At 36.8% G+C, this 15,245-nt stretch overlaps 1 protein-coding gene across 1 annotated transcript in view; it reads left to right on the forward strand.

Annotated features, from left to right (window-relative positions):
• THSD7A (thrombospondin, type I, domain containing 7A) overlaps nt 1-15,245 on the forward strand; it is a 209,454-nt gene that overhangs the window by 158,606 nt on the left and 35,603 nt on the right. Inside the window, exons 14-18 of the mRNA XM_014547652.1 lie at nt 3,252-3,430; nt 5,728-5,733; nt 8,047-8,180; nt 12,890-13,043; nt 14,579-14,723. Coding sequence (XP_014403138.1) covers nt 3,252-3,430; nt 5,728-5,733; nt 8,047-8,180; nt 12,890-13,043; nt 14,579-14,723 — 618 coding nt within the window. The remainder of the gene's footprint in view (nt 1-3,251; nt 3,431-5,727; nt 5,734-8,046; nt 8,181-12,889; nt 13,044-14,578; nt 14,724-15,245) is intronic.

Raw genomic sequence — 15,245 nt, forward strand, 5'->3', positions numbered from 1 at the left:
GCTGAGGGCCCCCCCCGCCCCCCGCCGAGTGCACAAATTTTTGTGCACCGGGCCTCTAGTATGTATATAAAACAAATAAATATAAATAAAATTAAAATAGCATTATACTGTAGTAATATCAATTTATCTGAACAGTTTTCTATGAAAATTTTAATTTCCCAGTGTTGATTCCAATTGAATGGGTAAAACATTCAATTATAAGAGTTTGGTTATAACATAGTTGTTTGGTTTCCCTGGGTTATCTAGTTATCAGCTTTTAATATATAATTACAAAAGAATATCATGTTCATTTGGGGATATTTTTAAAATATTTTTAAACCCACACAGACAACAATAGATGAATTTATAGATAAATGCTCTCATTCCTGTTGCAATCATATGTATATAATACACATTTAAGCAGGAGAGATTTTTTTGAGGTCACTTTGGAGATTAATCCAGATGTTTCACATACAGTGCCAGTGTTGCTTATTCACACAGCTGTAAATCAGAACCAACCGATATTTTTTCATGTGTTTTCAAAATGATTTTTTTACTCTATCAACAGTGTACCTTCCAACAGCACAGTGTTAATAGTTGTGAAGGTTGTTGACAGCTACTTTATCTGCAATTCACAGTTCAAATGAATGAGGTGATGGGATATATCTAAAAGGCAGTATGTCCTCTGGTTGCCACTTTAAGGCTGCTAGTGTTTTGACCTCAAAGAACAGTCATAGGATACAAAAAAATATGATCAGAAGTCAGGAGTTTGATTTTTCCATGTGTCAAATTTGGTGTTGAACTGCTAAAAGTTTTAACACCCTAATTGTGAAGTCATTTATTTTATTCAAGTATTCCTCAGAAGCCATAAATTGCTACAAGATGCCAGCCGTTTATTTAGCCTTAAAACACATCAAATGTTCTGTCTTTCAATCCCCCTTGATTATCTAGCAATTCACTACTAACATTAAGGATTTTAATTGTGCTAGATAAACATGACAGGCAATTATTGAAAGTTGTTACACATCGGAAAATAAAAATGACATGTTAAGCATTATATTCTGCTACAGTTTTATCTCAGGGTCTACATGTATCTTTTAACAATTTAATACCTTGAGTTTTATTTGAGAGATGTTTCTGGAATATGCTAAGTGTTAAGTGTTACTACTTGATAATAAATGTGAATCAGTCTGAGGTCATCCATGTTAAATCTCACTAATGCCATAATACTTCAACTGACAATGGAAGGGAAGAATTTCCATTTATCTGTTACTCTATGAAGCAGTGACATTAAAGATTATGTGTTTCTGTTTTCCACTACAGTTACTAAATAACAAAAGGTTAGAGGTTTACTTTTACAGTCATTTTGAAATTTAACAAGGTGCAAAATGCAGTTCTTCTAGAAATATTTCAATAACGTTACCTTTGAAATACTAGTCTCCTTTTGCCAAAGCTATTGATAATATCTGGAAATAATTGGGATTTTAAAAAATCATTGGACTTGCTTAAACATTAATTAGTTTGATGACAGAATGGCATTCACTTGGAAATTAGACATTTTTACATTTTTATTTTATTTCTTAAACTATTACTATGCAATAAAAAACTAATATATTAAAAAATTATTATTGGCCCTATCAGGAATTACATATCTAAGCATCTCATGCTGTTTTAGATAAATTTATTTACTGGCTGTGCTGTATGAAAAAGATAATGGAATTTAAAATGTATTTCAACTCATAAAAGTAAGCGGAGCTTTTGTTTCCTCACCTCAAGCCATATTTAAAGTCAAAGTAGAAGATTTAAGTAGATCACTCCACCTATTTGAAGATTGTTATGCTTTTCAAAAAAGAATTGATAAAACAATGAACATTGGAAATAACTAGATTTATTTTAAAAAATCAAGACTTAATATTATGACTGATAGTTTCTTTATTATTCTAGGATAACTAGACTGATTTTGAAATCAAATTATTGCCTAAGCACCTTAAGAAATTCTGTCACAGTCCAGCTGGTATGGCTCAGTGGTTGAGCGTTGACCTATAAAACAAGAGGTCACTGATTCCAATTCCTGGTCAGGGCACATGCCCAGGTTGCGGGCCCTCTCTCTAGTAGGGAGCATGCAGGAGGCAGCCAGTCGATGTTTCTCTTTCATCGATGTTTCTATCTCTCCCTTTCCCTTCCTCTTGCTCTACAAAGTAATAAAAAGATATTTTAAAAATATCTACTTAGAGATCCTAGTACAAACTGTTTATGTGATAATCATTTCTAAATCGAATCCTTCATGTTGATGTAAAATGGTATGACAGAGTGTTTTCTTGAATCAAGAACAACTCCTGTGCACACAGTATATGACTCTTGACCAGAGGAATTTTGCTTTTCTTACACATTTGCCTTGGGAACAATAGTGATAAATGGATCTAGTGAAATGCCAAGTTGGTGGTAAGGGATTGTTCAAGGAAAATGCTCCCATTTCTCAAAACTAATTGGTAGACTATTGAGTTAATTGGCTGTGTGATTTGACGGAATGAATACTGGACTAGACCTCAGAAAACCTTTCCTCACACCTCACTATATGACCTTGCATTTGTCAATTATCTCTCTGCATTTGTTTTCTTATCTGCCCAGTAGACCATCCATACCTGCCCAATGCGTTTATAAAATTTTCAAGCGAATTAAATGAATACAAGGTGTGAAGGTGCTTTGAAATTGGCAGCACTATAAAACTAGGAGACTTTATTTATTTAACAGTCTTCATTTTTCTTTTTCTGGCCTCATTTTCAAAGAAGGGGAAACATAAGGTGCTAAGTTAAATGGTTCCTTTTGGATAGTGATTGAGAGGGCCTGGCTTTCTTCTTGAGCAAGAACATTGCTCGGACTCAGAAACTTGAACTTGTGTGACATTAGCGGACAGGATTCTGTGGAAAACTGTTATAATTTTTTTAATGAATCATTCTGGCAGAATGCGGATGACATGGCAGCAGGCAGGTTATTGTCAATTAAACAGGAGCTGTCAGGGCGTCAGGAATGCTGAAATGTGGTGAGCGTGAATCCTGAGCAGATCATATGGCAGCTGCTCAGCTGTTATTTTAACAGAGTCGCTGTGTGTATGTGTCATTTTCCTGCAACGTTTAATTTGAATCCTTAACGACGGAGACTCTGCATTAGCATGTTGCTGTCAAGTCAAACTTGGATCTTCTAAATGAGCGTCTGGGTGGTGGTGGACGAGTGACACGAGGGAGATGGCCCTCCTCTCGTTTTCCTGCACTCAGGTTACATCGAAGAGGCCTGCATCATCCCCTGCCCCTCTGACTGCAAGCTCAGCGAGTGGTCCAACTGGTCCCGCTGCAGTAAGTCCTGTGGGAGCGGCGTGAAGGTTCGGTCTAAATGGCTGCGTGAAAAGCCGTATAATGGAGGAAGGCCTTGCCCCAAACTGGACCATGTCAACCAGGTATTTTTTTCCCATTGGGAATACTAAAGTACTGTGATTTAGATTGATAATGATTTATTCCTCCCCCACCCCAAATGGACCAAAGTAAATAATAGCCCCTGAATTAGAAATTTGGCTCACTTTATTTTTAGAGTAGCCTGGTTCAATACATGTATATTATTAAAAACCCAAATCAGATATATCATCTCTGTATTCTCAAGCGATCTAGTACCCTGCATATGTATGCATATGAATATAATGCAATGGAAATTAAATGAAACCTCCCTTTGAAATAATGTCGAGGTATTTAACCTGTAATAAAATTATATCTAACTTGTGTATTAAGAGCAAGATTGTATCATTCTTAGAGTTCCCCGAGACTCTCAAAGAAGACATCTCAATTACCAACCACTTAAATTAAAATCAAAGAAAGTATTTAGGTTCAGGTCTAAAGTTAGGGAAGATGCACTGTTCATTGATTTAAAATTAGTTGATATAAAATGTTTTAAAATTTTAAATGGCCTCAAAGTCACTGTAAGTATGTCTATCAATTTAGTCACTGGCCTTTTAAATCTTATTTTGAACTTTATTTGACTTCAGATGCTCTTTATTAGTTGCTATTAATAGTTGTGTTCTGTTGGAAATATAAAGTAAAAGGCTAATAGAGGAAATTGCAACTAATTTAAATGTAACATAAGGTACATCGGACAATGATTATCAAGTTTGACCTGCATGTGAATGAACAAAGAATGAATTTTATATAGTCTATGTAGATGTTAAAGATGTATATTTAAATCTAAGTCACAATCAAATGAACCAAGTCATATGTATGAACCAACCATAAATGTATAGATATAGTTCATATACACATAGACTAATTTTAATCTCCAAACACACTGCCTACCAGGACCCAAACTTTTCTTCCCAAATTAACCTAAATTTGTTCATAGCAATAAAAGTACACTGTAGAGAGAGTAAAAAGAACTTATGAATAAAGGGACTAGGATTAAGAAAGTGTAGAATTAAATTATATAGAAAGTACTCTTAAAGAATCTGGATTTTTCCCCAACTAGCTAAATTTGCCCTTAAATTCAACTAAAAGTTAGTAATATACTGCACTGCTGCCATCTATTGGTAATCGAGTGTCCCTGGTCTTGGGAATGCTTCTAAAGAAAAAGATGTAGCTCCTTGACCCAAGTGAAACAGAGTAACTCAACTGTAATGTTTGTAATACAAAACAATACTTTCTGTGAGTTTTGAAATCTTGAATTTCCAATAGTAAATGTAAATTTTATTAAATTTTGGTCATGGTTCTAATAAAGAGAAATTTTCTTTAATGGTGAATTTGAAAAGATTCAAGACCTCATGCCAAATTATCTTTGCTATGAAAAGTCTTTCCTCTAAGCCATTTCTCTGTTACTCTCCAACTTTAATGTAGTCTAATGCAGAGTTTGAAAAGGACATCTGGGTACCTGTTAACAGCTTACTGGTGGTGTACTGAGACTTTAACAACTAAAATATCAAAGCTAAAACAAGAAATAATTCATTTATAAAAATAAACTTTTAAGAATTTATATATTAGTAACGTATTAGAAGAGCAAAGAATATGCAGAGGTTTGTGTTAATGTTGAAAAATGTTGAAGTCACATAGGCTTTTTTACAATTAAATATTCCTCAATATAATCATTGGTACTTTGACTTGAAAATGGTGTTTGAGGTTCTATTTTCCCATTGAGGAAGCAAATCCTCATTTCTTACGAAATATGGATGGGTGGATGGATGAAGATGGATAGATCTATCAATCAGTCAATCAATCAATCTGTAAATAGATAACCATTCACAGTAAAATATGGATGGATGGATGGATGGATGAAGATGGATAGATCGATCAATCAATCAATCAATCAATCTGTAAATAGATAACCATTCACAGTTTGAAGCACAGGACATTTGCAGCTCTGTGTCAGTTCCCTATGATCAGTATGATAAGTATGTTGAGGTCTACGCCATTGTCTGTGTTGTCTGTACCCTGCCCACCTAATACTTTCCGTGACTCTGCTGTTTGCAGTAGTTATTAGTGTACTTTACCTTTAAACAGTGGGTTGGTTTTTCTCTCCCGGGGCCTGAGAAAAGTGTTCTAATTATTTACTCCTTATCCTCGCCACAAAAAAAATAAAAATAAAAATAAAAATGTCTTTTCTATAGGGATAATAATATTTGAAACTTGAAACATGAGTTCTTCTCATTCAATATACTGACATTTTACTTCTCTTTGCTTCTCTCCCTGTCTTGATTCGTGTGGATGATAACCACTCCAGGCCCAGGTAAGAACTCTTAAACCTCACAGTTCATAACAGAGTGTTGTTTATTTCCTGTTTTACGCCTGACTTCAGGGAATGTATTTTTTTCTACAATTGCCTCTTATTTTACAGGGAGAAGATATCATATTTTTCATAAAATTTGTGTTCTGCCATTGTTCCCTTTTTATTTCCTAGCATGGTGCCTGTGTTTTCTCATCTTAGAATCAGGGCCTGAGGTGCAGGGGTGGGAAACAAGCTTTCCTTCACCAGCCTCAGCCTTGAAAAGGCACTGACACCTCCTGCTAATGATCTCATGCTTCCCAGGGGGAGGTAAAGGTGCAGGTGGCTGCAAGTGGGTGGCAGGAGGAGGCTCTGAACTGATCTGTATTCACTCCAGTGTAAGAGATTAACATGCAAGCCATCGAAGGACCAGGAAAGATGGCATTTCCCCTTCGGTTTGTTCCTTCCCCACAAATTGTAAAGTAATGTTTTCTGCACCAGAAATCAGTCATATCTGAGTACAGCTCCCAATATGAATGTGATCATATGACAGTAAATATAGTGCATATTTTTTATTATTATGTGGCATAAATTTACTTTGTCACTTTAATTGGGTGTTTAGTCCACTAAAATTTACACAAAAGAATAGCTCCAAAGAGCTATTTAAATCTATATTCTCTGTAATTGGTTATATAAGTATTAATATGCTATTTAGTGTGTGTGTGTGTGTGTGTGTGTGTGTGTCTGTGTGTGTGTGTGTAAAATAAGAGATGGAGGTGGATAATTATAGATTTTGAAATGATTTTTATTTTTTTTAAATATATTTTATTGATTTAGTCCACTAAAATTTACTCAAAAGAAAAGATCCAAAGAGCTATTTAAATCTATATTCTCTGTAATTGGTTATGTAAGCATTCATATGCTATTTAGTGTGTGTGTGTGTGTGTATGTGTGTGTAAAATAAGAGATGGAAGTGGATAATTATAGATTTTGAAATGATTTTGAAACACTTTTTCTATAATGGACTCACCTCTATTGCAGTGGATTGTGATCTATTTATTTCCTTTATTTAGTCATTCTTCTGATTGCAAAAAAAGGCATCCTTGCTCATTGTTCTAAAAATCCTGAAACCAAACAAACACCTCAAACTTGGGGCTGTGAAAGCTTGTATGGATACAGTGCACAATTTGCTTTGTTTCAAGTGGCTTTCCCTGCTGTAGGCTGTAGCTGTGTAATGTGAGACCGAGTTTCAGACCTTGCTTCCAAGCCCTAACTAAAGTTTGAAGATAGCTTTATTTCATGTTATTTATTTTTTAATTTAGTTTCATAAACGGAGCACAAAAAATACAAGTTTTGGTTGTTGCACATATTTTATAAACAAGCCCAATTATTTGAAAATCGCTACTTTTATACACTATTTAATTAATTCATTCATTTGTTATTCATTCATTTATTTAACAAATCTGTATTGATTGTCTAACATATGAGTACCCTGGGGTAAGTATTGAAGACACACAAAACTATAAACAAGACCGATGGCCTGGGAAATTGCAATACTGTGGGAATGTTATGGAGTTTGGGGCCCTTGGGTTTCCCACAATAGAAATCAGGGGGAACCACCAGAAAAATTTCTAGACAAATTTTACTAAGCTGATATTCAAACACAAGGGAGGCAGCACAGAGGAAAGGAAGGTCCTCCAAACTGACTGGTTGGCGGGAGGGGCGGGGGGGGGGGCGCCTGCCTGCTTGGGAAACTTTATAAGCTGGGAACAAGGCAGACTTGCACACAAAGGTGGGTGTTTTTTAAAAAGGCTAACTTGTGAAATTTTCCATGTCAGGGTCAAGCTACTTCCTCCTGCTGTCTAGTTGCTTAGCAACTGTCTTGGTGGCTAGACTGCTCACTACTGCCATCCCAGAAGGTGTATACCATAGCAGTCAAACTTTGAGCAACTGCATGTGCAGAACAATGGTTTCACTTCTGCAAGGAAGTGGTTAGAAGGGAGATAAGAAAGCCTACTTCATTCTTGGTCAAGGAGAAGCTGGGGTGGGGACATTTTTGTAGTCAGCTTATCCAGTGTTCCTTCTGGCCATCTGGTCTTCCTTCAGTCCCGGGCCCCAGTCCCTGTGCTGTCTCAATAAATGTGGATCTACAACTACAATGGGGCAAAGGGCACAGCTAGTTCTGTCCTTTTTAGTGCTAGAACTCTCAAGAAATTTCAAATAATGGAGAGAAATGAAAGTAGCTAAAATATGTATATAATGATTATTGTGATGTAAAATCTTCCCACTCTCATCAGGTACCTGAGATGAGATCACTGAGAACTGTGTGTGTTTCAGGTGTATGAGGTCGTCCCCTGCCAGAGTGACTGCAACCAGTACCTATGGGTCACAGAGCCGTGGAGCGTGTGCAAGGTGACCTTTGTGAACATGCCAGACAACTGCGGAGGGGGCGTGCAAACCCGAAAAGTGAGGTGAGGCCACGTCGGTTTACACAGAGAAGCAAAACACACAAACCTCCCAGTTTCATACCTGCCAACTTGAGCGTTCACTCCTTCCCAACCTCCTAATAAGTGGACTTTAGTTTTATTTTTAGGGAATCTGTGTTCATGGAAAACTCTAAAAGATCTGCTTCAAGCAGCAGTTTATCATGTTCGGCTTCTGATTTGGGAAGCTTCGCTCTGAGGTGCTTTTCTTGCAGGAGAGCTGAACCAATACTGATTTTCAAACCCCAATGACTTGTTCCTTAAAGGCCAAAGATATTTCTGGCTGCATTTTAATATGAATTTGTTATAAACTCTTGCTCTTTTATATCAAACTGGCCAACTTTTGAATATTTTTGTCTGTTCCAGGAAGCCTTCCCTAAAACAGCATTGGCTAATGCCCCTCATTTCTTATTCTGCAGCCGTACTGACTGGTAGGGTAACCATAGTCATATTTGGCTATTTTCACTTTAAATTTAAATGAATTAAAATTAGAAATGTGTTTTCTCAGTCACACTAGATACATTTCAAGAGCTCAATAGCCATGGGTGGCTCGAGGCTGTTCTCTCAGCACAGTATTTCCATCATCAGAGAGCTCTATTGAGCAGCATTTTTCTGTAGTACCCATATACCCTGCATTGTTATGAAAAGATCTTTTTACTATTATTAATCTCCATAAGTTTCTCCATGCTGAGACCCTGTCATAATCACAGAAACTCCCTAACACCTAATGCAAGTTTGACACTCATTAAATTTTCTCTACAGCCTCTGCATATGATCTTTAGGGGTTCTGGAACCAGGGAAACAAATGTATGAGGTTTTATTATTTCCACTTTGTAGAGTAGATTCACAAACACTAATTCACCAAGAACAGATATATACTAAATGACAGAGTTGGCACTCAAACCCAAGTCTCTTGTCAACTGTTTAACTATCTCAATTTCTTCTAACCCAGCTGAGTGGCACACAGTAAAGACAAATATAAAAACATTCAGAACTTGATAACTCATTTTGTGAAGAAGCTCATTCTCACCCATGACCTAACTACTCATGAATTTGAGATTCATATTTTTTAATCTGTTTCAGTAGAAAAATAGAACAAATTAATGTTTATATCTTAAAACCTTGGCACACTATGTACAACTTTGCTTCCAATAAAAATAATTTCTGTTTCTTTTTTCAAAAGCCCATCTGAACTCTAAAGTTATTTTTCAGAGGAACTTTTCTAAGATGATGGTGAAGAGGATGTAATGAGTTGATAAGGGAACAGGGAAGAAAAAGAAATAAATTATGCTTCTGCCCTTCTCCAAAATTTAAAATTTCACTTTGAATTTAAAAATATTTTTCTTATATTAAGAATTTGATCAGGTTGGTGTTTTGGTTAGTAACAAATATCTTACCTAATAATAGACAAACATGTAAATTGACCATCCCTCCACTACACTCACCAGCCAATCAGGAGAGTATGCAAATTAACCCAACAAAGATGGCGGTTAATTTGCATACGTAGGCGCGAAGGTGCGGAGTGAAGACAGAAGGCTCAGGCTGGAGCAGCGAAGACAGAATGCTCCAGCCGGAGCAGTGAAGGCCTGGGTCCCAGGTGCCGGAGGAAAACCGGTGCCGGCAGCCAGGGAAAGGTAAGGCCTATTGCACAAATCTCTTGTGCAACGGGCCTCTAGTATGTAATAAAGAACGACTATTCTTTCTGCTTTCCCTATAACTATCTCTGTACATGTTGCTTCATTTTTCTCTGTGAATAAATATTCTGAATATTTCCAAACACATCCTAAACTAAGTAACTTTTCAGATCAATTTATTTTCCAGTAAACATCTTTAATGAAAATAGAGAAGAGAAAAGGTCAGCATTGATTGTCATCTCTGATCATGTAATAATGTTTCTGTACTGATTGAGGAGTGGACCTCCCTAACCTTATCCTCAGCTAATTAAGGTCAAAACGTCCTGCTTAGATGCAAGCATTGGGTGACATTTTAGGATACATGAGTCTTTGAGAGCAGGATTCAACATATTCCATCTTGTTCCTTTGCTTTTAGGGTGGTATGGCATTTCAAAGGTTGGGTGATAAAAGTGATTTGTTCTGGTGGGAAGAGATATTTTTTCACTGGCATTTTTTAAAGTGCCAGCACATTGTGATCATAAAAACAGAGCTATTTGGTTATTTTTATTGTTTTTTGCTTTTAGGGTGGTATGACATTTCAAAGGTTGGGTGATAAAAGTGATTTGCTCTGGTGGGAAGAGATATTTTTTCACTGGCATTTTTTTAAAGTGCCAGCACATTGTGATCATAAAAACAGAGCTATTTGGTTATTTTTATTGTTGCTTTGAATTCTCTGCTGACAATGCACCTCCTTTCCTACACCTGTGGCCTCCAACTTGAGTCTGTACTATGTTTCTGGATATAATTCCATTTTCTCACAGCATAATTCCTCTCATATAGAAAAAGAAAAGGCCAAGAATTTGAAAAAAGCAAATGAATTTATAGGGTCTTCCTTTGAGGTCAAAACTTGATCCAAATATTTATTATCATTCTAGAGTAATAAAATCATTAACGCAAAATAAAATAAATAAAACTTATAAATAATTTGAATGTCAATAGCAAGGGTTTTTAGCAATTGTGGCACATTCAAGTGATGGAATTCAAATGTAGTCATTAAAATTAATAACTTAGAAAAAGGTTAACAACATGAATAGATGTCTATAAAATATTGTTGGTGTAGTTTTTTCTTAAATGGTACAAATAGCGGTAAGTTTTCTTGTATTTAACGAAATGAAAATATATGTTTAAATATAATGTTTTTAGGGTGGTTATCTCTGATAGAATTATGTGAAATTTTATTTATTCTGATTTTCTTAAAATTAATATGTTACCTGCATAATAAAAGTTAAAGGAAGAAAAAACCTTTGAAAATGGATTTTTATGTATATAACTACATAATAGAGTATTGAACATCTGTCCTTCACTCTGAATCAATAGGTAACTTTGCGAGTTGATCCTTGTACCTGTGTCAGTACCTGCCATGGATGCAGTGTTTTCTTAGCAGCAAATTCAACTCTGAGCATTGAACTGTCCCATTTGTTCCGTGTCCTCTCACAGCTGCTGTCAGCAGAACATTTTGAAAAATGCCATTGAAGGTGGAACTTTTTTCCTGAGAAACTAAAATTCTCCCAAAGACATTTATAATTTAATTTTCCTTTCAACAATGAAATCAGACATCTACCTTTGTGTGGTTTTGCAATTGCTCTTTTATGCAATTTACAAAAAAAATGCAGAGGGGGGTTTTTTTTAAAAATTTTTTTCAGGCTAAAAAGCTACTTAAGACAGGAACAACAGTACAGTTTTTTAGTCTGAACGCATCACACAGGCAAACAACATTTCTTTTAAATTAGGCAGCACTATATAGAGGGTTATTCTGCAGAGTAAATATGAGAAGATGCAATGTCCCTACTGATTGCAAATTCCTGAAAATAGTTGAGATTTCAGGTATAATTAGTAATGTAATTCTACTCACAGTTTAAAGCATCGCAATGGATTTGAGAGGCTTAAGAGCTCAAGCCTTCCTTTTCATCTCTTGCAATGCAGTTCTGTTCCTATACCCATTAATTTGGTTGACCTTACCAAGTTATAGATGAGGGGTAAGGTTTTTCTCTTTTACTAGAAAAGTACACAGAGAGGTAACTATGGTACAAGTGAAGTCTGGTACTAGCCACATTAATTAGATTCCCAAAGGTGGGTGAAGAGCCCTTCATGACTGCTTACAATAGAATGATATGTAATAAAGTGTTTGAATTTATTGTGAAAAAGAAAACTAACCATCAAAAAGGTCAAGATACAGGAAAATCCAACAAGCACATTTAGAGAATTTGTGCGACACCTATTATAATTGTCTTTCCACTTCTGGAACTCTTTAAAGTTATCAGCAGATAGGATGGTAAATATCTCTTTGTTTGCCAAACAATTGGATAAATGCCACCAGCTACTTTCAAAAACACTTTGAAACTTCTCACTAGGAGATTTAAGTGTGACTGGTCTTCCATCATGTATGAATCTACCTTCACTATAGAATCTACCATTTTGTTCAGAAGAAAAAAGTGCATTATATTCCCAAATTACAACCCCTCTATGAATCTCTTTGGACCACTTCTCATTAGTCTAGATAAATGACCCTCTCCTTTCAGAGGAAGACATATAGAGTTTATATACACACAGTGGCTATACTTTTTTAAATGTTTTTATTGATTTTAGAGAGAGAGGAAGGAAAAGAGAGCGATGAGAAAGAAACATCAATAGGCTGCCTCCCAGATATACTCTACTGGGGATTGCGCTCCCAACCCAGGCATATGACCTGACCAGGGAATCAAACCGGTGACCTCTTGGTGCATGGGACAACGCCCAACCAACTGAGTCACACCAGCTGGCCACAGTGACTATACTTTTTAAAAATTGTGATGATGCCTACAAGGATAATTTTTAAAATCATACCAAAGCTCTATGAATATTTATGAGAGGCAGAGATCCTTTTATGTCCTCATGTTTGAAGAATTTTATTCATTAAATTCAAAGCTTTCCACACTGCCACCACCCCCGCCCCACAATGATGTCTTAAAATGCACCTTCTATTCTATGGGTTGGCTTTTTATTAACTGTCCTGGTTCCTGCATTGATAAGTATGCTTTCTTGCAGATGCATGCAGAACACGGCGGATGGCCCTTCTGAGCATGTAGAGGATTACCTCTGTGACCCAGAGGAGATGCCCCTGGGTTCCAGAGAGTGCAAATTACCGTGTCCTGAGGACTGTGTGATATCCGAGTGGGGTCCGTGGACTCGATGCACTTTGGTGAGACGATTAGCCACTCATTCACATAGAGGTTGCTTAATTCATTACCACTAAAGTTTTAAAGAAATTATTCTAAATTACTTACCAAATTAGTTCCCAAACCAAGGTGTATTTTCTTGGCTACTTCATTCTATGACTGTGCCATGTGAAATCAGCAATATTTCCACTCACACTAGAACAGCTTGACCTCTCGCAAGCTTTGTACTCCACCATCCTCCTAACCCAGCACAGAAAGCCTGCAGATGGGCTTACAAATACACAGCGGGTTAAGAACTGCCGTGGTGATAATGACTCCCTCCAGGTCTGGGGACAAAGAATAAACCTCTAGTAAAAGTACTTTAATGGTGTCAGGTTATTGTCATCCCTTGCTTTTTGCCCAATCCATTTTACTTAAATTGTAGGAATAATCTTTCACCCAGTGGGGGTTCTGCAGCAGGAGTATTGACACTAAAGCACAAATGATCCTGGAGAGAGAGGGAGTAGAAAGAAGAAAGCTGCGCGTCAATGAATCTCTTTCCACACACTGACTCTGTGTGTCTTTGGGCCTGGGAAGCCAGCTGAGAGTTTCAAATCACACAAAAGCTTCTAGATTTCAGCAGCCCGTAGGGGCTCTTCCATGGGACCCTGGGAAGAGAATCGTTTGAAACAGAACTGGCTGATGATGTAGAAAATTGGGTTTACCCCTGGGCACCTTTGTAAAGCTGCACATTTCAAAATGGCTTCAGAAGCATAGGGAAACTGCATGAAATGTGGAATTAATTTGCTGAGATACAATACAGAACAGCTTCAAAACATTTATAATTCATGTTTTCAAGGAAAAATTAAATTTCTATTTCAGTGTTAACATTACTAAAGGTGCTGATTAGCAGCCAAATGATAGAGCAGGAACAAAACAGGGCTAGCAGTTGACTTGGATGCAGTTAAATTGTAATAAAGAATCAACTGTTTCACAAGGGTATGCAAATGATCTCATTCCATTAACATCAGGTTTGAAGTTACTGCTCTTGTTCTTAGAAGCCAAATGCTTTCAGAACATGACTGTACCAGTAGGAGAATGCAAGCCAGTCTTTTACCTGCTTGTGTATTTGTGTGCATATGTATATGTGCCTTAGGAAAATAAATATCACTAACAGCTAGTTATTTACAGTTGCCCTTAAAATGGTTTTTTGGGACCAACAGACTATATTAGATAAGTAGGTAGGTAGGTAGATAAGTAGCTAGGTAGGTAGGTAGGTAGGTAGATAATGCCTGTATTCGTGATCTACAATAATTAATATGGCCATATGAATGTGTTTGTGTACCTATGATATGATGTGTCTATTAATATTTGACACATAGACTCTTAAGCATCTTGTAGCTAGATCAGAAGCTCACCAACACTTTGATCACACAGAAGAAACTGAAGTGGAATGAGATTGTTCCAGTTAGTCAGTGGCCCCAGCACACTAACTCCTGCTCCAGCGCTCTCCCTAGCACATTAGCCCTCATGTGCCTGCGTATTCACCTTTCTGAGGAGTTGTGTTATTCTCTGTCAGCCTTGCAATCAAAGCAATTTCCGGCAAAGGTCAGCTGATCCCATCAGACAACCTGCTGATGAGGGAAGAGTCTGCCCTGATGCTGTTGAGAAGGAGCCCTGTAACCTGAACAGAAACTGCTTCCACTATGATTATAATGTAACAGGTAGGTGGGTAGTCATCTCATCACAGAGTTAAAGGCCGAAGCCCGCGTGTGTTAGCTTAGCAGCGATCCGTGAGAATAGTTCATCTCCGTCTGTGTGCCTTTTGGACATGCTGCCAGAAATTGTTCTGTATTAATGACAGAGATATTTATCTATTATATTTTTAATAAATATCAAGATACAGGTAATGAAAATATCACACAAACATTAGCCCGACAGTAGATTGTGAATAGTCTGATTCGTCCTATTTAAGACATCCCCCCACTTTGGGAAGGTGTAACTAAGGTAACGTTCCTGTGGGTATCAGGTTTACTGAAAGAGGCCTTCCTTCTTCAGAAGTTGTTTAATTGCTATAACGTACTGTGACAACAATTCTTCATGTGAGGGCCCTTCATAAGCATGATTGATCCAATGTAAAAACAACAGCAAGCTCACCCTTGCCAAAAAATATATAAATATAACTATTTCAATATGATCAAAGGTGCAGATAAAAATGGATAGATGAGTATTTTTTCAGGAAAAAA

The sequence above is a fragment of the Myotis brandtii genome, unplaced genomic scaffold (genome assembly GCF_000412655.1).
Source record: "Myotis brandtii unplaced genomic scaffold, ASM41265v1 scaffold48, whole genome shotgun sequence".
NCBI classification, from domain to species: Eukaryota; Metazoa; Chordata; class Mammalia; order Chiroptera; family Vespertilionidae; genus Myotis; species Myotis brandtii.